General features: G+C 43.4%; 1 protein-coding gene across 3 annotated transcripts in view; it reads left to right on the top strand.

Annotated features, from left to right (window-relative positions):
• LOC147216847 (transcription factor COE1) overlaps nt 1-24,586 on the top strand; it is an 82,931-nt gene that overhangs the window by 45,771 nt on the left and 12,574 nt on the right. For 2 of the 3 annotated variants that reach the window (XM_086177110.1, XM_086177113.1), the window contains exons 7-11: nt 6,737-6,818; nt 8,817-8,958; nt 9,911-10,044; nt 11,748-11,874; nt 23,203-23,291. In XM_086177110.1, the coding sequence (XP_086033236.1) occupies nt 6,737-6,818; nt 8,817-8,958; nt 9,911-10,044; nt 11,748-11,874; nt 23,203-23,291 (574 nt within the window). The remainder of the gene's footprint in view (nt 1-6,736; nt 6,819-8,816; nt 8,959-9,910; nt 10,045-11,747; nt 11,875-23,202; nt 23,292-24,586) is intronic. The other variant, XM_086177112.1, reaches the window with a different exon arrangement.

The following is a 24,586-nucleotide window of genomic DNA, read 5'->3' as shown; positions in this document are numbered from 1 at the left end:
TAGTGATCTTATCTGATACATTTGAAGGGTAAATCAAAATAACCGGCGTCCATTAAGTCGACATGTTTCAAGAGTGCAAAATAGTGCTGCAGCGTAGGATCCACAAAGTGCACGAGATCACGTGATCACCTAACTTTTTTTTTTTTTTTAACGTATCGATAGCCCCCCCCTGGGCAGAGCAGCTGCTTTCCGCAGACCATAAATAAAAACGGCGAGCAGCCTCTGCGTGACAAACCCGATGATACCCTTGGCAGCAGACATGTAACAAGGGTGTAATGACACTTGTACAGGTCTATCCAGACGGTGAACAAGTTGACTAGGAGAGTTATTAATATTCTCTTTATCTCAACCACGGCAGACAATACGAGCGCCCTCGTAGCCATCATTCTCGCTGGCTGTAACCGCCCTGGCCTGCTCTGTCATTTAAATATGCAGAGATGACAACAATGACAGCATTAATAGTAATGATAGAAATATGAAGCTAAGGCCCTCATCATCATTATTAGCATATCTCCAGGGAGATGAGGCGTGATTGACAGCTAGCTGTGTGTTTTTGGGCTGCAGCTCAGCTATCAATTACCTCTGTGCATATCAACCGTCATTATGTAAAATAACTCTGCTTCGCTCAGCTCAGCGCCGCTCACTTCTCTTAAGTCTAGTTCCCTCGCATAACTCTTTTTCCCCTCTCCCGTGCCCCCCCCCCCCCCCCCCCCCCCCCCCCCCCCACCGCCCTTCTCCTCCCTCCACGGCTTCCTTTTTTTTTTTTCTTCCTTTTCTTTCGCACCCATTTTGCTTGCGACCACTCTCGCTGTTTACTTGCACTTTATTCTTCCCTTCTTCCCGCCTCCCTGCGCTCGCGCGCGGCTCGGACGTCGCCCGTATCGTTACGCCGAACAACTGCATAATAAGAGATTCTGATATATTTGAGACATAATTCATACCAAAAGTCGCACAATGGTTAGCGCTTCCAACAGAGAAGGTCCCTGGTTCGATGGGTGGGTTTTCTGTTTCTGTATCCTCCCAGTCCAAAACACGAGTAGGTTGAATCGTTGTTTGCCTCTATATGATGTTAATGAGTGAGTGAATGGTAGATTATTGGTAAATGACCTGTGAATGAATGAGTGAATGGTTGTATGTCTCTCAATGAGAGCTGCGATAGATACCGCCTCTCGCGACCCCCAGTCCAGAATAGGTGATATAGAAAATTAATGAAGGAACGAATGGTCATTTACATCCTTTTGAATGTTTGCATTAGTGAGCCTCTATATGTTTCCTATGGGTGACTACGGAAAAAAAAAACCCTCTCCGATTAAAACAATTAAAAAAAAAAATAGGATGATATCAGTATCATGAGTTATCGAAGCCCCAATTGGGCTACAATGTTAAAAATGTGATAAAACGCAACCATGCCAGAAAATCTGTTCATCCCTGACACTGTCATGTTTTCATCTATCATCACCCTAAAGTAGTCAGAAAGTGACCCGTGTTTGATAACGGCGGCCAGCCCTTATCTCTCCTGCAGCCATTCGGACCCGCTATCAGTAACAAACGTCGCCGCCGGGCGCTTTTCAATAACATCCTACGAGGGCGGAGAAAAGAAAACAAGACTCTCTCACACGGGAAGTTGTAGATTATCACATCGTAATTGGGGCCTGGTGGAGAGAACACTGGTTTTCCGTCTTCTTCGCGACTGCACTGGATTGCTGTCACATGGCTCCCGTGACGCTCGCTGATGTCATGGCATGAAACAATAACAAGAGCTCAGTATAAACAGGAAACAGGAAGTTGATCTCCAGCGGATCAACAGATGCGAGAGGGAAATTCACACCAGCGATATTAGATTAGCGACTTTAAATGAGTGGTGAGAAAGAAAGGCTAATTAGATGGATGATCAATTAAACTGAATATATATATTGTGTGAATACAATCGCTTCCATTGGGTGTATTTCTGATATGCACGTTTTCTTCCTTGCAGAGAGCTAGTGATTTGGAAAGTAAGCAATCAGTAAGCGATCCGTTACGGTGGGACACGTTGGCATCGGCAGGCTATTTTACACACACACACACACACACACACACACATTGAAAACTACCATTCCGTCAGAACGCCTCGCCAGGAAACTTGGCAGGCAGGTGAAATGAGACATCTGAAGGAGGCAGGCAGACAGAGGAGAGACAGAGGAGGCAGGAGCAACAAAAGCACTGATCTGTTGTTCAGTTTGTCGGCACTAACTGACTTGCTGCAATTTCTCCACCTGTCAACAACAACTCACCAGAGTGTGTGCGTGCGTGCCTGAGTGTGTGTGTATGTTACTGTGTTATAGAAAGATTTTTTTTTTCTTCCAAGGCAACATCGTTATTCTTGGCTCAGTAGAATAGCAAGTCTTTCGGGATTTAAACGGACACAGACATTCAGTCTTAGGCACTCACGCACTTTTTTTCACACACACACACACACAGGCATGCACACACGATGCTGGAATTCCCCCGGATGTCACCCTTGCCCTGTTGGCATTGTGACTGTTAAAATGACAGGAGAAACAAACTCCCACAATCCCTTTTTTCTGGTGCTGTTTTCCATTTGTTCTGCCTTCACCTTCACACGGTGGCGCGCCGTTTTTGGTATCTCCGGATTCCCGATGTGCCAATGCCCTCTCCATCCCCTTCTGTCTGTCACTTCCTGTCTCTCCTCTTCAGGTCTGTGTTAGCCCCACATATTAAATATTAATGTCAGTTGTGCTCGGAGCCATAATTGCCATCTCAGCCCCCTGAATAATGGATGTAACTGTGCCGTTCACCAGGACACTGTGGCTAACAGGCTAAGAAAACTAAATCCAACTGTGGCCCGTTACGATACCACACTTTGCAGAAAACACCGGCACCCCAGTGCGGTCGAATACATCATCGCGGTCACGAGCTTAAATAACACGAGCGTCCCAGAGTGATCAACTGTCGGTTCACCACTTGTGATGGTTCGGTCTGTCAGATCTCGCCCGCCCTGTACTTAGCAGACCTCGTCCAGGAGAGCGTGGCCGTCGACGCTACACACGGGGCTGATTTTAGATCCTCCCATTATGCATTGCTGACTACCTACACAAAATCAGCTCCAAACGGCGACTTTCTCAAGGAAAGGCTGGCAAACAGCAAACAGCTAACAGTGAAATACACGCCATCAACATACCTAATGCTAATCTAGCATGCTAATACTAATCAAAAGGGGTGGAACTTGATAAAAAAAGCTTTGCGTTTAATGAATTGAAATTGATCCTAGTTAATCGTACATCGATATTTCACACGAGAAAAAAGGCATGTCATTTTATTTGGTCAGTGAATGAAAAAGTGGCGATGCTCTGCTGGCTTGTATTAGCAATGCTGCTATCTTCCGCAGCAAAGTTAACATTAGCGACCTGCGAAGCAATCGTTAGCACTCTAGCTCAAACATGTTTAGCGTTGAGGTGCTAACGGAGAGTGGCGGTGCTCCTCTCCGGATAAAATGATCGAAATGCAATTAAAATGCATTTCAATAAATTAATTGATCTTTATTAACACATTTAGTCCCAGGCCTACTTATATCCATATTTGGTTCTCCTTGGTGGATGACAGCGCCCCCTTCCTGGAACTCCAAGTTGACAACTTGAACGTAAATACAGTTTTTGCAAGAGGAGCCCTTCGTATTTATACGTGTGGACGAAACCTGATGTTAAATAGAAAAATTGTGAGTAGCCTTTCCCATCTTTGCTGTCGTCCTAGATAAGCAAAAGTACAAACTAGGTATCCGGACATGTTATGTATTGTTTTCATGATGTACAATTCGGTATAGATGAGTCCTAGGCCTATATATATACTATATTTATCATGTACATAGAAACAGCAATTACAACTGTCATCAGAGTTGATTTGTATTTTAACAAATATATGTGTATCCTGATTACACCACACTAAACATTTAGTTACCAGTTGGTCTTAAGAACCAATTTACTTGTGTAAATATAAAAGACCCAGGGCATCAAAATAAACAATACAAGAGAGCCTTAAATTGCTGTTTTTAAACCTTTTGTTTGCAATGGTGCAAAAAAACGCAACAAGTTGCTCTTGGAGGTCCAATCGCAATTCATGTTGATTTTCAAAATTAATCAACACGCACGGCAAAACAGTTTCTCGTTTTCACATCTTTTAATACCTCGGCCGGCACTCATTATCACTCCAACCTCTCCCTGTCCAGATGGTGTGTGTATATAAGAGCGTGTGTGTGCATGAACGTGTGTGTGTGTGTGTGTGTGTGTGTGTGTCTGTGTGTTTGCAGCAGGCAGGATGGTGTCGGGTCAGCTCTCTGAGTGTGGTACTCACACTATAGCAAAGGTCAACAGCACTGTTATCACATGAACATGATCCGGCCTCGGAGCGAGGCGGTGAGATCGGGGGTGTGTGTGTGGGGTGTGTGTGGGTCTCCCCTCCCCCACAGCCATTCACAGCCTTATAATTGCCCCATTTAATTGGAGGCCTCTTAACGACCAGTGACTGGACCGGCCAATCAATTCACACAAGGTGTCTGTAGGTGTCTGTGTGTATGAGCACATGTATGTGTGTGTGTGTGTGTGTGTGTGTGTGTGTGTGTGTGTGTGCAGGCCTGCGGGCCCTTTTTGTAGCTGAGTTGATTAGGCCAGATGGGGTCAAGGGAGGGGGGGGGGGGTGAACGCACGCTGCATTAAAATGCAGGGCGAGATCTGCCGGCAATCATTGAGAGGAAAAAGCCCCACACAGGAAAAGGAAAAAAAAAAAAGATACAACAACTAGACAGTAGATGGAAATATGAATGAGTGACATCATCAACTCGCAATTATTTAATGCAGTGAGGGGAAAAACACGACGAGAAGAATTGCAAAATGGTCCCTACGGGTATTCATTTTATCTGCAAGATAATTGGACACAATAACCAACCAAATAATATGATGTGTCATCATGGCTACAGGTAATTAAGATAAGATAAGATAAGATAAGATAAGATAAGATAAGATAAGATAAGATAAGATGTTGTGAATCCCAAGACAGGTGAAATTCAATTGTCCCAGCAGCATTCCAGAGTAGAAAAGAGGCTGTAATAATAATAATAATAATAATAATAATAATAATAATAACAGAAAAATTATGCAAGTAAAGGTTAGAGATACAAATAAACAAAGAATATGTGCAATATATACAATAGAGTAAAATCTGAGAAGAAATTAGGGAATTGCCTTGTGCAGGGAATGGTAATACAGGTGTACATAAGAAGATGTGAGTAGTTAAAATGTAATGATTATGATGATAAGTAAGGTATCCTGGACAATCTATACATATATATTATAAATATAAATATGGATATTGACAGATGAGAGCGGTAGGTAATTGTATTTGTTAATACAAATGTATGAATTTGATTAATAGTCCCTCTTCTAATATTCATCTGGGCCCTCTATTGCTGCTGCTTCGTGTATCACGAGTGATATTTGACATAAAATAACGAAGAAACACCGCACAGGCCGCGTTTTTGGATGAAAAAGCACCATTTAGAACCGTAGAAGCTTCTCGAATGAGGGGTGAAACCAAAAAATTCAAGTCTAAGTCCAGACACGACAAGAAGATTTGGACAAGAATTCACCATATATTACATTTTTATAGATGATCACGTTGTGATAATGATGATGTTTGCTGCCAGATGAGCGGCCGAGCTGCCCGGCTTTACCTCCCTTTTATATTTGGGTGTGTGTGTGTGTGTGTGGGGGGTCAGATGAGGTGGTCGTGTTAACGCTATGCTAGTGTTGTGAAAAGGACTAGACAGTGGGGGGTCAGCGGGGGTCACTGTGGCTGTCCTCCGCTGTGATAGGCTGTCACCCGGGGGTGAGGGGTCAACATAATTAGGCATGCAGAATCCCGGCGTCTGTGTGTTCTAACGAAGCATGAGCTCGTTAATGCAGAGTTTTACACCCAGACCTGCCACTGGGCTGTGCTGCACCGCCCCCCCCCCCCCCCCACACACACACACACACACTCACACCAATGTTTGCACACACACACACACCTCTGCTTTTGTTCTCGCGGTCCAGTGAAAAGGGTTGTCATCTCCCAGCTCGGCTCAGCCACGGGGGAACGGAGGTGATCCAGACTTGAGAGAAAAGTTTGGATTATTTAAGAGCACGCGTACGTTCAGGGGATAAACATGGAGCCAAATCTCATATGTGATTTAATACAAACCCCTCGAACTCGAGCTTTTTGTATGATTTTTGTTCCCGTCCGTCCTTGACATTTCCGACTCACGGATTAGCATCGCTGAAGTTTCTCTCTGTGAAACGTTCGTGGCTCAGAATCTGAATTATGCTACACGGACGTGTCAAGATCCATGGATGAAGGGCATGCCTATAGCAGTCAAAAGTGGAAAATTGATTGGAAAGTTTGAAATATAAATGTCAAATAGAGGACTTTTTTTTTTGTCCCACCCCCCCAAAGAAAAAGTTCTGCAGTTTCTCACTTTCACCCGACACTTTTATTGTGAAATTCCAGGCCTGCCTCGGAGTAGGTAGAAGCGAAAGCTCGCGCAGGAGTTGAAATTCCACTAGGACATTCCCTGTAAATAAAAAAGTATGAAATATTAATCTCGGCTGTTAATCATTTCAATGTTGTGGAGAAATTCTGAGGTTTCAGTTCACACATAAACTGCTCAACCTTAATTATGGGATGTCTTTTTCGTCCGTCTCAACAGATTTTTCCTGAAGTTCTTCCTGAAGTGTAACCAGAACTGTCTCAAGAACGCGGGAAACCCACGGGACATGAGAAGGTTCCAGGTAGGAACCGACTTTTTTGTATTATTTTAATTATGTATGAGTGTGTGTGTGTTTGTGTGCACGCATGTCCCCCCTTTCCCTCATTTTGTATTCATGTCTTCCTATCTGACTCTCTGCGTTCCCCTTTCGTGCAATGCACGACACAGATCTGCAAAAACATGGAACCGGGAATGTGTCTGTGCATGTGCGTTCCTCTGTAAGTAAATAAGCGATCAGCTCTTTCACAGGAAACACAGGATCCTGACCTTGACTAGTCAGGACATAAATACGAGCACAATACAAGGAGACAGGGCGGGGGAGGAGAAGGGGCGTTGTTTCAGATTTTTTTTGAGAAGAATTGATGTCATTACACTCATTAGAAAAAAAGAAAACTTATCTTAATAAGAGATTTTAGGTGTTTCGGTTGTGTCATTCTAATTGTTCGTTCATTCATTGAGCCGTCGCTAGTATAGAGATATCCAACCGTTCACCATCTCATTCACATGTCATATGATAATAATAATAATAATGACAATACGTGTAACAATGAAAATAAAAAAAATAAAAGTGGACAAAGTGGTTAAAGATGTAGACAAACAACCTGTTCGACCTCACATGTCATACAGAAACAGACACGTATTTGCTCTCTCAACATCATATAGGCATATAACTATTCACCCTCCCATTCATGTGCTATAAATTTGTTTCATTCCGTATCAAATAAGTGGTAAAATAGATGTGCTTCACAGTTATATGATTTGAAAAATACAAAATAACCCCTTTTCAGGCGGGCGTTTTGACCCTGCAAAGGATCAAATCTGTTCACCCTCAATCAGATATGGATCTGATACAAATCCGTTCATTGCAGCGGAGCCGCGAAGATCTTTTATTTCCTGAAGTTTACCACTCGGAGCTGTTTTTGTTTTCAAAAAACTTTTTTGTTTTTGCTTCCTCTGTGTTTCTGCAGAGGAGGAGGGAGTACCAGACGCCTGAACAAAAGTGGTGAAACTCCCTCCCTTCAAAGCGCCCGAAGGCCACTCAAGTGGCACATTTTTAGCCGAAACAATGAAATGTTCTTTATTTAAAACTCCCTCCCTTCCCGTCTGACTTCAATCAAATCCGAAGGAGGTCCCAATCTTGTTGATATCCGAAATCGGATGAATCGGCGTTGGATTTCTAGCGATTCGCTGCATCGTCCTCCAGATCCGCCGCCAATCCACCGAGCAACTTAAAGTACGGCCCGATAAAAATACGCAAGCGAGCACTTTTTGGGGCGAACTTTCAGTAAAAAGGAAGGAAGGAAAACGAAAGAGAGAGAGAGAAAGAAAGAAAAGGGGGCTTGTTAGCTCCTCTGTCTTTATTATTTCCTTATCTCCGTGGCCACAATACAATCAGGAAGACGCCACTCGAGTCCGAGAGCAGATACTGGACGCCCAGGAGATACTGATAGATTTATTACCGCGCCACGCGTGTCAGCGGGTGTGTGCGCCGCTGATATGTATATTTCCCTATTTCTATTGCTGCGCTCTCATGCGCGCATTCGCCCGCGCGTCCTCGGGCGCGTGTGATCGGACGGAGGGGGATAGTTATACAGTCGTGGGTGTGTGACAGTAGCCGGGCCTCTAATTGTGCAGCTCTATTGTAGTGGAACCAAAGAAGACAGCTCTGTTTCCCTAGGAGATAATTAAGGGCCGGACCCTTCAGGAACTATTGAACAGAGGAGGATAGACACCGTGCACGCACACACACACACGCATACACACATGCACTTGGTGTGTGTAGAGTGTGACGGTAATAACAGCGATAACGGGTTACATTTAAGGAGCTTTTCACAGTTTCACGGTTGTAACTCCTCCTCACTGTGCTCTAAAGACCCCCACTTTCTTTCATTTTTATTTCACCCCCGCGTTCACACTCTTCCGCTCGGACTTCTCCCCCACCGTCTTCTTTACCCCCCCTCTTTATCTCCCGCTCACGCCGTTTCCCTTCATCCTGTTCCGTCCCCCTGCCGCTCTGCAGGTGGTGGTGTCGACCACGGTGAGCGTGGAGGGCCACGTCTTGTCGGTGTCCGACAACATGTTCGTCCACAACAACTCCAAACACGGCCGGCGGGCCCGCAGGCTTGACCCGGCGGAAGGGACGCCGTCGTACCTAGAGCACGGTAAAAGTGTGTGTATGTGTCTGGGCGTGAGCGCACGTGTGTGTTTGTGTGTATATGTGTGTGTGAGCCTTAACAGCATGACCACCAGATGGTTGATGGTTTAATCCTATCAGGTGATTCCTGCCCCTCCATCTGGCTAATCCAAGCCACTCAAACACACACACACTCAAATACACACACACACACACACACACACACACACACACACACACACACTCACCGCGGTGTGGCTCTTTGTGTGTGCGAGACCTTAAATCTAATATGGTTATGGTTTGCTTTCACAAACAAGCCCGGAGACGGAGAGGCTGTTGTAATTCAGCTGAATACTGATCAACAGTCACAATAGTCGGGATCGGATCAGATGAGCTTACACACACACACACAAATACACACACGTAGCCAACCATATTGAGGCGACTTAAAAACGTCCGTATCCGGTGTGTTTGCACTCTTATTCAACGCGAGGAGCAACATTAGTTGAAAGATCATCGCCGCGGCGATTCATCAGTCGTCCCTGAAAGGAGCTTTGTGACGGGCAGACAATGAATTAGCGGCGCAGACAAAGAAGACCGCGGAAGTTACGCCGGGATCTAATTCCCTTTTAAAACATACCATATGACGCCAAAACCACCAATTTGCCCACGGGAATCAATCATTCATTTCACCACCGATGGAGAAGTGGGAGACATAAATCAACGGATTGATGGTCGCTCACTCCTCGGCTGACTTTTCTAAACCGAGCGCCGAGTTGTCGGGGGTCGCTCGGAGGACCGCACGGGCGGGGGGTTGACCAAACACCGTAGCGGAAGTGACTCACAATTGCTGTGAGTGCGCAGGTGTATCAAAAACAAATCCGGGGATCCGCCATTTCCACATTCCGCCGCTGGAATCGACGTCGGTGCGCGTGCGTTGTTTTCATTTCTGCTGTTTAACGCCGCCCTCCTCTCGTCAGGAGCAGCTCCCTGTATCAAGGCCATCAGCCCCAGCGAGGGCTGGACAACAGGGGGAGCCACGGTCATCATCATCGGCGACAACTTCTTCGACGGCCTCCAGGTCATCTTCGGTACCATGCTGGTCTGGAGCGAGGTCGGTGTTCCGGCGCTGGATGTTGTTTCGCCGCCGCCGCCGTCATCGTCGTCGGCATCGCCAACCTCCCCTCCTTTCCTCAGACCATCGGGTGTAGTTCGATATGAAAACTCGCTTCTCCTCATGGCCCGGCTTCTGACTGCTTCTGATCCAGTGTGTGTGTGTGTGTGTGTGTGTTTGGCTAAATGAGTTTGCCTCCCTAATGGTTCCCCACCAAAAAAATAACCACTGCCCCTCTCTCTCTCCCTCTCTTCAGTTCTCACCCTCCATTTTTCCCTCCCCAGAATACTGATCAAATCAGCACATTTTGATAGCCGTTGCCTTAATACGAACACACACACACACACACACACACACACACACACACACATCTCACTATCATACTTTCCCCAGCGCCACTCCTCTACAGAATGTTTATTTGTCTTCTGACTCCACTCACCGTGTGCGTTGAGCGACGATGGCGCTCTTCCAATAACAACAGCGAGCGTGCATGTGTTTGTGTTTGTGTGTGTTTGTGTGAGTGTGCTTGAACTGGCATACGTGGTTGGTTGTTTGTGTATGTGTGTGTGTATGTGTGTGTGGAGCGCTGAGGGGTTTGTTTACAGTGTTAAGAGTCACACTTACACACACTAACATGTGTACAGAGTCTCAGTTCAGTTCAGTTCAAACTGACTCAGCTCCCTTCACGCCGGCTTAATGGATTTTGGCCGAGCGAATGTTTCATTTGCGCTCCTGATTGTTGATTCCTAAAACACGTTTTTTGAAAAAAAAAAAAAAAAAAAAAAAAAAGAAATAGCCACGTTTGTTTGCGGCCCTCCTGCCAACACATATTTTTACAAGTCGCCGCCAAATTGCGAAAAAGAAGAAAACATATTTGGAAACCGACTTCTATGTGTGTGTGTGTGTGAGCTCTGACTTATTGTGGGGTTTTGAATTCCTCACATAGCCTTCAGTGCCATTGTTCTCCTCCCTTCAGAAGTAAATACAAACGCAATTCTAATCTGATTTGAAATGATATGAGCTCGTGGACTTCTTATTTATGCGACATTCCGGACTCTCTTCCAACTTCCATGTGAGATTTCAAGAGTAAAAACAAAGTCTCGTATATCAAACGTCAAATAAAGGCGTTTCATGCAAACATCCCGGGCCCGAGCCAGGCACGGGATATTTGGGTGTGAGAATGAGGTTGTAAACTGATTTTATTTAACTTAAATTAAAAAGAAAAAAAAAAGTGTAACTTCCACAAGGAGAAAGTTCACTACTTTGACGGATTCAGATGTAAAATCAACTCAACCATAAACAATAATCAGGAACACACATTGAAATAAAATCACAGGCCCATTTTTATTTATTTTATTTTATTTTATTTACAGATTAAGTAGTATTCATCTTCATTGGAGCATTTTGCAGCCTTTGTTACAATAACATTCTCGTTTTTTTTTTGGTTTGTTTGTTTTTGTTTTTTTTGTTTTTTTTTACTTTTTCGCTACCTTTCTGGACAACAAAATAAGATTTTCATTGCAAATCTTTAATCCTTTAAAGTAAAAAAAAAAAACAAACAACCAAAATCAAAAGTTCCCATCGCCATTCAACAAGGACCATTTCTCAGGACCGAACAGTTAGGGGAAATCTATTTCTTTTTTGTTTGTTTGTTTTCCCTTTTTTCACACACTGACTATTTCTACTCTTCCTCCCTTGGTTAGTTAATTACGCCTCACGCCATCCGGGTGCAGACGCCTCCCCGACACATCCCCGGAGTCGTCGAGGTCACCCTGTCTTACAAATCTAAACAGTTCTGCAAAGGCACGCCGGGAAGGTTCATATACACAGGTAAGGCCAACCGCTCACCTTCCTCTTCCTCCCCTTCTTCACCACGCTTGTGTTTTCTTTAAGGGTTGAAAGATTTTGTTGTTTTTTTTTTTTGCAGGGGGGGGGGGGTATCTGAACAAATAAGAAGCCTGGCGGTTTGCATGTGTGTGTGTGTGTGTGTGTGCAGCATCTTTGAGTTGCGGTTCACTCTACGGCCAGACAGTGTTGAACTAATGACTGCAGATTAGTCAACATTAACGACACACACTCTTTAGAATGTTGCCATAATCAGAGGCTCATTAAAACTCTCTACAATTAAACAGTCTGGTCTTTATGGCTCTCCATATTGAAACTATTAGTGAAATCATCCAGAACACCCAGTTTACTATCACACACACACACACACACACATACACACTTAAAATCAGCCGCGCATGCGTAGGACTGATACGTTTTTTTTTTTTTTTTTTTTGATTGTTTGTTTTTTCTCGACTTTGACCGAAAGGCTTTCCTAGCCAAAAGAGGAAGAGGAAACCAAAGATGAGCAAAGTGCGTGCGTGCCTTCATTTTGTCCACACATGTGCAAATAGATAGAGGTGATGTGATGTCTGGTATTGATCCGCTCAACATGGCTCCATCACACCATAACGGTGACGTCATTTACAGAGAGAGAGAGAGAGAGAGAGAGAATGAGAGAGACGGGAAAAAAAATAGTCCCCGTATAGATCCTTTCAGGTTTGGGGCATTTAATGACCTCGTAATAAACCAAAGATAAAGATGAGGATTTAAACTTGATCAATGAAGATATTAAAAAAAAAAGAAAAGTTACTATAAATAAACCTCCTGTTTTAAAAGCTTTGACATTTCGTATAAATAACAGTTTAATGTAAAGTAATGATTTGAAAAGTGACTGCGTCGGTCGTGAATAAAGGTTATTACCGAGTTATTAACCAACCATGACTTAATGGTCAGATTATTTCGCGGCCCTTTATTTTTTATGACGTTAACGGACGTTGATCGTCAGGCAGCCATGTTGTTACACTTTGACCAAGACACTAATGAAAGTGGCCAAGAGAACGTCCGTTAGAAAGCAGTTTACTTTTCCAGACAAATATCCGCTTTTCGAAGTCATCCGCTCCGTGGTGCTGCACAGAGCCGTCGTCGGCGCAACCAATGACCTCCCGGCGCCACACCGCTGGGATGGCGCCCGGTGGATGTGACCAGTTAGCACTTAACGCCATCGGCCATCCTGATCGGGCCGCTTTAAAATCTATATATTTCCCCGTAAGAGGCCCGATAAAGGCCTTAAGTGTGAGTTTGCCTTATTAGTATTCAGAAGTATTCATCACGCCGACCGCATCCTATTCTTACAGTGTACTGCGAGTTTTGTTTTAATCAAAAATACTCATAAATTAACTTGTTGATGTGGTTTGATTAATAGTACTGCATCATGTGTCCCGTTCCGCTTAATACTTCTTATTGTGCAATTTTTCACACAGGATTTGTATTTTTACGATGGAAACTGCAGCCGATAAAGTATTTATGGGTAAATACTTTATTAAGGACTTCACATGAGATGCAAGAAAATCGGATAAACAGAAACAGAGGCAGTATTTCAGTGTGAAGTAGTATGAAATGAAGAATACTACAGTTACACTTCAACACCCTTGTACTCCACTTACCGTCATTTCCCAACTATAAGCCACAACTTTTTTTTCTGACACTCTGAACACTGCAGCTTAAATAGTGATGCGGCTAATTTACAGCACATCGGACCAACGAAATCACCGTGAAATTCTGACACCAAAGAAGACGGATTTAATGGTTTTAGTTCGCAGAAAAAAGACGAAAATAGCAATCAGCTGGAGTAGGACAAAGCAGGGGTAGAAAATGGATGGATGGATGGATGGATGGATGGATGGATGGATGGATGGATGGATGGATGGATGGATGTTTCCTTGTGTTATTTATTATTAATCTTTTTCATCAGCAGTATTACATGCACTGTTTTGAAAAAAAAACATTTCCAGTACATATTTGTGGAAGAGAACAGTATGGATTTAATTGAATTTAATTCTGTGAAAATGTATTTTTTTACAACATGGACACCTGCAGCTTATAGCCAAGTACGCTTCATATATTTACACATATATGTATTTATTTAGTTGTTTTTAACCAGTGTGGCTTATATTCAGGTGCACTCAATAGTCCAAAAATAGTTTGTGTAGATTTTCAGTGATTTTGCAGCATTAGATGAGGAATACTCGATTAAGATTTGAACACAGTTATACTTTACTCAGTGCAACAGTAGACTCTCAGGAATAAAAAAAAAAGTATTATGTAGTATCAAATGAATAATATTCAAGAACAGCTGTCATGTACAGACTACTTTATGTAGCGTTCCAGTTATTTAGAAGTACAAAATAGTATCAAACAAAGAATTCTGGAGTAAGACTTGCCGCTTTTTATTTTTTCCAAAGGCTAGCTTGTGGTAGCTGATGCGTTAAGTATGGCACGAAGGCAAAGGCGGAAACAGCCGTTTTTCCAAAACAAGATCCAGAAAACTATCATTTGTGCTAAGGTAAATTTTCTTTGCGGATCGGAACCGGTCCCTGGACCAGGGCTGAAGACCACTGTGATATAGTATCAAATGAAGATTACTAAAATGATTGTTTAACAGCTGTTGAATTTCAGTACTGCAGAAGTATGACATAGTATCAAATGAAGAAAACCAAAATACAATTTAATCAGATGTACTTTACACCAAGTATTGAGTGAAGTACAACTATGTTAGAATCTAAAATGGGTATTTATCGTACATAGAATCTGCATTAGTACTGAGTAAAGTACAGCTGTGTTGAACTCTTACTTCATTTGATACCACGTCATACTTCTACAGTGCTGAAAAGCTACACAAAGTAATATATAAAGAGCAGTTGTGTTAAAATAGTACTCGCGTATTCTTCATTTGAAATTACATAGTACTTCTACATTTCTGAAAATATACATGAAGTATTGAGTAGAGTTCCATTACTGTGAATTACAGGATGATGATTTTAGCGATCTGTGTTTAATGACGGAAAAAAATGGTTGAAAGTAAAGGAGCCGTTTGTAAAAGTAATATTATATTTTTTGATGGTTTACCAAGAAGAAAACATCGAGCAGAGGCAGGAGCCCCAAACAGCTTTGGAGCGACCCCAAGGCTAGCAGGCCCGTAATTGGTCCGGCTGCCGTATCACTCCCGTCTCCGATTGGTCAAAAAAAAAAAAAAAAACACACACCCCCTCCGTGACCCCGTGATTGGCTGATGGCTTCAACATGTGACCCAGGAAAGGCGATCCCATTACCGCGGCCGCGTGACCCCGCCTCAAGGTCGGCTCCTCTCAAGAAGTTGCCGGTGAAAATGTCGGGATGGAAAGAGCTGATTGGCTCTTGCGGTTTTAGCGGTGATCGCCTCTGGGCGTAACGACCGAGCAATTAAACATCTTCACAAGGGCGAACTCACACACACACACACACACACACACACACACACACACACACACACACACAAAGCCATACCCGAGAAGGGTCATGTCTTACACAACTTCCCACACACACTTTCTAACAGGGGCAGGATTTAAAAGTAATTGTAAATCAGAGAGATATGAGGCAAAGATGGTTTGTAGTCTGGTAGACAGATGGTCTTCTACATATACACATGCACGTTATACACACATGCACCCACACGTGCACACACACACACACGCACACACACACACACATAGGGCCGTATGGCTGCTTCGTCTGCCTGGTTGGAAAAAATTAACATTCTCAACATCACACACTCCTATAAACTAGCAATGGTACTAAGTGACGGACAATAAATGCTCGCCAAGCGCAGACGTTGCATGCGCACGTATACCTGGATGCACATCTGTGCGCGCTCACATGCACGCGCACGGAGGTCCACCATGGAGAGGCAACTTCCAAGCGGAGGTTGGGTTTGCGTCCCAATTTTAAAAATTCTCGAGCTTTTCTTTCTCTCTCTCTCTCTTTAAGGGCGATGGAGGTTTTATTTTTCGGAAAAAAAGAGTGAAATATAGAGGCGGGGAGGGAAGGGGAGAGAGTTGGACTTATAAAACCAAGATTGTAAAGTATTGATCGGCTCATAAATGGATCACACACACGTGCAAGAAGACACACATGCAGATACACACATGTACATACACGTATACGCCGAGAAGGGTGCAATGGAAACAGATCTCACAAGGCAAAGAATAAAGTAATAATTCAGTGTTATTGAACTGCAGGCTGGCCGAAGGATCGATCTCGCCACACCTCTTCTTGTTCTCCTTCTCCTCCTCCTCTTCTTTTTCGTCTTCTCCTTTTACATCGCTCCTCGCTGTCGTCTCCCAGCGCCGTTTCATAAAGAAAGATATCGCCAGCACGCCATGAGCCGATCCGCGTCAGAAATCCGAGACGCGTCACTGCGGCAGGAATATCTCTTTATTTTTCATTCTTTTCTTCTCTTCTTTTTCACGTCTCACTCCTCAGATGTTGTTTTTTTTTTTTTTTTTTTTTTTTTTTTTTTTTTTTTTTGGAGGGTCCGTCCTCATGAAACTTCTATGAGTATCGATTGGCTGGCAGGTCTGAACCGAGAGGGAGGTTGGGGGAGTTCAAGAAGGAGTGATGAGGGAATGGATGGGTGGAAGTGACAGAAGGTGTAGTTAGAGAAAGAGGGGGGAGGACGGAGCAGAGCAGGGTGGGGTTTGTGCGAAGGCGTTCACGCCTGAGATGCTTTCACCAGCAGCGGGACGGCTCAAGGAGTCAGGATCAAATGGACTCGGGGCGCAGCGCAAAGGGGCCCTCTATGCCGGGAAAACAGGGGGACGACCATCAAAAACTGTTGAACCCGCGTCCCCCTACTCCTCCTCTGGCCGTCACCGTGGAAACCGTTGGAAAACAGGAATTGCATAAGAACAAGTGACAGAACAATTACAGACTCAGATAGATAGATAGATAGATAGATAGATAGATAGATAGATAGATAGATAGATAGATAGATAGATAGATAGATAGATAGATAGATAGATAGATAGACAGATAGATAGATAGATAGATAGAAATGAGATGGATATATATATACACTGCTCAAAAAAATAAAGGGAACACTTAAAAAACACATCCTAGATCTAAATGAATGAAATATTCTTATGAAATACTTTGCTCTTTACACAGTTGAATGTGCTGACAACAAAATCACACAAAAATGATCAATGGAAATCAATTGTATTAACCCATGGAGGTCTGGATTAGGAATCACACTCAAAATTAAAGGGTAAAAACAAACTCCAGGCTGATCTAACTTTGATGTAATGTCCTTGAAACAAGTCAAAATGAATCTGTGTTGCTTCCTGAGTGGACACTATGATTTCACAGAAGTGTGATTGACTTGGAGTTACATTGTGTTGTTCAAGTGTTCCCTTTATTTTTTTGAGCAGTATATATATATATATATAAGCATACGTACATTTTCACAGATGGCATGAATATTTAAATATGTATGTACAAAAAGATAAATATACAGAATTAGATGTGCAAATAAGTGTGTGTGTGTGTGTGTATGTGTGTCTATATAAAGGCAGACACACAGAATCTCAGATGATATGTGAATATACACAGTGGGAGTGAAATAATACATAAGTGCAGAATTATTGTTACGGTACCAAGATAGTTAAGAATACTTATTCAGTGAGTTTGCGTAGCTCTTTTAATCTATATATTATTATAATCTTACCTCTTTATAATTCTATAATCCTATCTATAATTATAATCATTTATTATGTTGATTATATTTTTTGCAATGAGAATTTTTAATTTATGCACAATATATTTAAAGACAGTGCAGTTCATGTGGCGGGCTAAACAGTGAACCCGAAACAGGGCGACCACAGGCAGACCGGGCTCAGATGCACCCCTCCTCTAAAAAAACAAACAAACAATCAAATAAATAAAGAAAAGGAAAGTAGACCGACGTGCACAAGGGAGAGGAAGTGAGATCGGAAAAAATAAAACAAGACTTTCAGCCGTCAAGGTGACTTTTCAACTAAACCAGTGATTTATTGGTACAAGGACGGCTGGCTCGAGGTTTTAGAAGAAACACTAAAGAAATAATGACACGTCTGGTTTTCAAAGTGTCATCTTATCTTATCTTATCTTATCTTATCTTATCTTATCTTATCTTATCTTACCTAAGTTGGTAATTGTATAGGGGTCAAAGGTACTTGAATATATATAAAAAAAAAAAAACTCCCCTGAGGCTTGTGGAATGTGTGATTTATAACATCGTAATTACATAAAATCCAACACTGTTTTGTTTACAGCTTACAGTGCAATATAACTCTTCCAAAAAAAAAAAAAAAAAAAAAGTGCATATCCGATTGGGCTCCATGCTGAGATTTAACAAGCTCTTAGCGCAAGTTTACAATCAAAGATTCTTGGCGGCTCGGCGCCGTCTTCTCGCCCCGGCTTGGTTGTGTTTGATACTGGACGCCGGGCGCGCTTGGCTTCGGACGCTGTTCTGTCAATAAGCCGGGAGGTCTGGGGTTGGAGTGGAGTTGGTGTGTGTGTGTGTGTGTGTGGGGGGGGGGGGGGGGGGGGAGTAGCTGATGCTTTCATTGGGAACAGATCTGCAGGAGCCAGACAGATGGAGGCTCCTATCCGGTGACCCTCGGCGATTTCTGAATGGCCGAAAAGTCCCAACGCACACTCCCACCTGAGAGTGAGGCCTGCGGTGCGAAGGAAAGGGAGCTTTTAAATCAGCGGGAACACGCAGGCCGATCCTCCTCTCCTCTCCTGAGATCCAGCATTTTTTCCGTCCAGCCCTTTTTTTATCATCTGTTTAGCGTTAAACAACAATCACCCTGTCGGCTGCAGTTTTTCTGGACTGACTGAGTGCACGGCATCACACCGCAATCTGTCTGCCAGCTCTTAGATCGATGTATTGTGCGTGCATGTATGTGTGTGTGTGTGTGTTTGTGTGTGTGTGGGCGACGGTGTTTCAACGCGAATGCACCTGGGCTTTTCCTATCAACGTTCTGATGTGTAATCAATCGGGCGGTTTCTGCTGCGGCGATGCTATTTCTGCATCGGCGCGAGAAGAAACCAGCGGTCCAGGAAAGATGACCTTTTGGCTTCGCGACAGAGACGCTCTCACACGCACGTACACACACACACACACACACACACACTTGTACCCACGCGCACACATGTAAAACATACACATGTAATCGGGAGACATCCTGAACACATTTCTTCTATTAATACAGGGTCAATTTTAGACACAGGTGTTTTGTGAGAGTGGTTAGGCTTGTGTGTGTGTGTGAGTGTGTGTGTGTCAGTGAGTGTAGAGCCAGTTAAAGGTCTCCAGAGATGCAAATGGAGTGAGGATCTGACATTGGCAGTTAATTCTGACAGTTGATCTCCCACTGACTGTTAGGCAGCTGTTTTTGCAGTTAACTGAGCCGTGACTGCATTCAGAGGTTGTTGTTTTTTTTGTTTTTTTTTTTCTGGGATGTCCCACCACTTCCTCTCCTCCTGCGCTCATGTCTCTCCTCCTTCTCTTTTTCTTCCAACGATGCTCCGAGTTCCGGCTTGTCAGTGATTTTGAATGCACTTTTACTCCACTATCTCAGGTGGGGGGGGATTAGGAATTCTTCTATTTCTGTCACAATTTAAACGTTAATCCGGTTAAGGCCGCATCGTTACACGTGTCGTGTATTTCCTCGCGTCACGAGTCGGGGAGATGAGGACGCTAGCGCCGCTGCTCAAGGCTTTTACACAGACCCGCGATAATCCGTTCAGTGAAATGAGTCAAATAAGACAATATCAGGGTGTTTATATGAATTTCCTTTCGGAAATTCCATTCTTATATATTGTTCTGTTGTAGAGCAGCGTCTTGTTAATGATTTCTGACACACACACACACGCATCCCACACACATACCAGTCTCTTATTTCTGATTTTGAATTTTGCCCAAAATGTTTATAATACTATGGAGAGAATTTCAGTGACAATGGTGGGATTTTGTATAAACGGCACGGCGGCGCAGTCTAAAAACATGCAGGCGGAGAGGGAGACCACCGGGACCCGAAATTGCCCAGATGTGTGAATGAGAAAGTGAACGGTCGTGCACGACCCTGAGAGCAGGACAGGCGTTTCGGATGATGAATGAAAAGCTGGTGTTGCCGGGTAAACACACACACACACACACGCCGAAGCGGGAGAACAGTCGGACGAACGTGTTGCAAAATGCTGTCAAACTCCATTAGAACATCACACGTTAAGCTACATGGCTTTTAGCCATTAGCCTATCCTGATTGAGGTTTTATCTTAATGTTCGTTTGTAAACACGCACAAAAAGTTTCCCGCTGGTTGCCAGGGGAAACGGACGGAAGCCACCGTGGGTGTAAAACCTCCTCCTTCTCTCAAGCCGCCCTCGTCCCACTCGCTCAGTGATTATGTGGAATATAAAGTAGTCATTCCCAAAAGATCCAAATAATGATTTAAAGCGTAGGGGGCGTTGTATTTATTACATCCTATCTCTCAGCATCTCTCCTATTTTTACAGCTCATAATGTCTGATTCTATTCCAAACAAATTGGGTGTTTTAGGGCAAAGCAGAAACCTGAACCTTGGGTGTGATGTGACGATAAAATAGGCGTACATATAAAACACATGCAAACACATAATTAAAGAAACGACAAGGCAACGCGTACCACATTCAGCTGCAAGTAATTTATCAGCGCCGGAGTTGGAAAGTCCCAAATGTGGCTCCAGCTGCACACACATACCTAGATCCATTCATTCGCCGCCTCTCTACATGTTCCTCTGTCTATCACTTTCTTCGCTTACTGCACCCCCCGTCCCTCCATCTGTCAAACACACACACAAACACACACACGAGCGCACTTGCAGCATTAACTTTAGCACTGGAGGCTCTACGACGGGAGTGAAGACACATTTAGCGCAGATGAATAAACAGAAGAGCACCGCGAACGCCGGCGTGCACGCGCACGAACCCTTCAATGTGACAGGCTGAGCTTTCAGAGCGCGGCTTGACTGACGTATTGATTGGATAAAGACTTTAGGAGGATGTAATTGCAACATTACATCCAGCGCAGAGGCTTCTTTTTTCTTTTTTTTTTTTAAACCTGACGGGATGATACCTGCGGCCGGATTAGCATACGGAGGCTTTTGGCAACATTAGCTTCCCGTTCGTCTCGCCGCATTTCCGCACGGCGTCGCAATCACAAGTTGTTTCGGAATAACCGAGTCAAATTCCTTTCAAATTATTTAATAGTTAACAGCTAGTTTCATCCAGCAGATGCAGCACGCAAATGTTTTCGTTTTTTTCCTTTTGCATTTTGTGGGTTTCCGAGCATTCGCCCTATTCAATGAAGGCTTCAGCCTTTTTTTTTTTTTTTTTTTTACTTATTTGTACAATAACTTGTTCTATGTGTCTGATACAAAGTCCCATCATTCCAACTAGCATCTATTAACTTCCGTCACCTGCTGCCATCCAAACCATTCTCTGAATAACCGCCAGTTTTTTTTTTTAATATTAAAACTATTATTGTATCATGTAACTGTTTGCACTACCACACGTTTGTTTTCTCCCCGTCCCTCTCTCTGGTTCTCTCTTTTTCTATCGGTCGAGGCAGAAGGCCGCCCGCAATGAACCGAGCGCTTGCTCACGGGGGGAAAGGTTCATTTGTAAATAATTCTTGCATGTGTGGTCCAGACATTCTCTTCATGGACCACTGTGATGTGATTCGGCACCATATTAATAAAATTAACCTTGACCTTTAAACCCTAAACAAGTGACCTGAAATCAAAAAAATATGGGTGGAGCTGTGAGAAAGTTAATCCAACACATGCATGAACTATAAACTTCAAAGCTGTTTACGCTGCAGGGACCTTCTTTCACAGGGGTGGGCAATTATTTTGGCTTGCGGGCCACATTTCTTATTTAATTTTTATGTGCAGACCAACTAGGCATCATGTATATTGAACAAAATGAAAATTGCAATTTTAATATTCAAACTTTGTTGGCATTTTATATCAACTTTAAAATCTTTAATGATCATATATGTGTTTTGTATGTAATCATAACAAAAAAGATAAAGAATTTCTAAATTCAATATTGACTGAAAATTCAAAGAAAATACTTTGGCGTCCAGGTCTGTCCAGGTCTGTTCTATCACATCAGGGCTTTAAAAACAGGTCTTTCCGGGCCGGGACGGGCCGGAAACGTTTTTTTGTTTGCATTTAACTTTCACCACGTGGTTCCAGCCACTTCTAAACTTAAAATTCCGACAGAAAGCGACTCATTGGGCTTTTTTCTTTTTTTTTCCGGCTAAGACATCGTCGACAGGAAGGGCATGAAACATCACCGGCCAGCCTCACAGCCATTACTTTAGCGAATCCAACAGTCCCTCATTAATCACGGGGGTTATGTTCCAGATCCAAATGCAATAAATGAAAATCCAACGAGTAGCAACCATATTTTAAATTTATCATTTATGTATATTTTAAAGCTTTATGATCCTCTCACTCTTATGTTAATCTTTCCCATTTTCTTAGAAACACTTTCTATATAATTCACGCAAACACAACACCACAGAGCAGCACCACGAGTAGCGATCACGCGTCAATGTAAAACGAATAAGGCAAGATGCTGAATTTATGCAGCAAATGATGCGATGGTTGCTGAGCCAATCAGAGTCGAGGATACAGCACATTTTTCTAGGGTGGCCATCCTAGAAAATGCAAATTTTACCAGAAGAATAATTGAAATAATTATGATAAATACATAATTTATTCACAATTTATAGTTATTTTTTTATCTTATATATTTATTTTATAGATGTTGGATCTGCTCGAGGTTGCTATGCTATCCTTATTGCCCTCACATTGCCCCTCAGTTAGGTTCTCTGATTCTGATAAATGTATAAAAATACATGTGTACAGCAAAATCCGCGATATCAATTTTGATTAGTAAGGTTTAAAAATCCCTGATACATCTCCTGAGGGGGTAGGTTCAATTTTTCACATTATCATTTCCACCCCTTTTTGCAATTTTTTGAAATATCAGTGATGGATTTTTTTTTTTTATACACCTTTGAATGCACTTTTTTTTTTTTTTTTTTTAAATTACAAGCAGGACTTTGAATAGCGTCTTCATTTTCTGTCTCAACCTCCAGCGAAGGGATAAGGAAATTTTCCATTTTTTCGATATTTTCGAGCAAAGTATCTGTAATCCCCCCCCCCCAATCTCACATACTGTACACCTCCGGTTCCTCCGCAGCGCTGAACGAGCCAACCATCGACTACGGCTTCCAGAGGCTTCAGAAGGTCATCCCTCGGCACCCCGGGGACCCGGAGAGGCTGCCAAAGGTACGCAAACCGCTCGCCGAGTGTTCCGTAGCGGACAATGAGGCCATGGTGTGAGACGATCCCTCTTTCACAAGGTCTTTGTCTCAAAGCGCTCGACAGCGATCGTGTGTTTCTATTTTACGAGCTCGGTTTGGCCGTGTGTTTACTTTTCTGTTTTCCAATTTCCTCCGGGGGTGCTAGCTTTACCTTTCCATGAACCCTGCAGCGCACGAGCAGTGTAAAGCACTCGTCGATGCCCCGCGAACCTCCACCCCGAATTCTGGTGTCGCGTCTGATGATTTGTGTATCGCCGCCAGATCGAGAGGAGGTTCTGAGGAGCAGGCAGATGTGAACGATTAACAGCGAACAATAAGCCCTGCTTTGATAGCGGACCTGTTTTTAAAGCATTTTTCTGCTCGTGGGTGTGTGACAGAGGAGAGAGGGCGAGCTTTGACATCATGAAAGGATGGGCGTTGGTCAGGTCATGATGTGACGATAACGTAATATCATCGGTCCGACACCCCGGCTCCCAAACATGTGTGAGCCATGTGCGATATGGCTGCACATGGCTACACACAAACACACACCATACCTGAGGGGTCCCATCTCACTCGGATTTTCAATATCAGCCCCGTCGCCCCCGTGGAGATTCACGTCACAGAAGGCAAAGCGGCAACGTATCAAACTATTAAGGGCTGGATTCTATTCGGATGTTTCGGTCGCAGGGGCTTTGGTTGGGGGCGGCGTGAACGCGGAGGTCGGGGGAGTTTTAAAAAAAATTATCAAAAATAATAAGACAGCAGATTGTCAAGAAAATTGGTTTTATTAAGTGTGTTTTCTAAAATTGGCAATAGGAAAATTGGGTGAGTTTTTCATTTAGTGCTCTGTCGCTAAACTTAGCTTACTTGCTGCACATGTAATGCTACAATGTAGCGCACTTTGCTTCACGTTATCGCTAAACTTAATTTAGTGACAGAGTGAATGTTGGCCTTCTTTTGAAAATGCACAAACTGTCCCCGATTGGTTGACTCTTGCAATGCCTCGTCCGTCGATGTCCCCGCCGTCTGCCGCACCGAATCCCCCGTAAATGCGTCTCGCCTTCTCACAAATATCGGTCTCTGTATCTGTATCAACGACAACTTTTCCATCTTTTCATAGACAGGTCGACAACACGCACTCACGATTTTCTCCGGCTGTTTTTAAACACCTCTTCACGGACAGCAACAGCCACGTCAGCGACTCACTCGTAACTCAGATCTCAGCTCGAATAACAAAGAAAAAAAATCCACTGAATTACAGCTCGAATCTTGGAAAAC

Source organism: Fistularia commersonii, chromosome 29 (assembly GCF_037954325.1).
Source record: "Fistularia commersonii isolate RoL2024-O1a breed Wild chromosome 29, RoL_Fcom_v1.0, whole genome shotgun sequence".
Lineage (NCBI taxonomy): Eukaryota > Metazoa > Chordata > Actinopteri > Syngnathiformes > Fistulariidae > Fistularia > Fistularia commersonii.
This window is presented reverse-complemented; position numbering and strand designations above follow the sequence as displayed.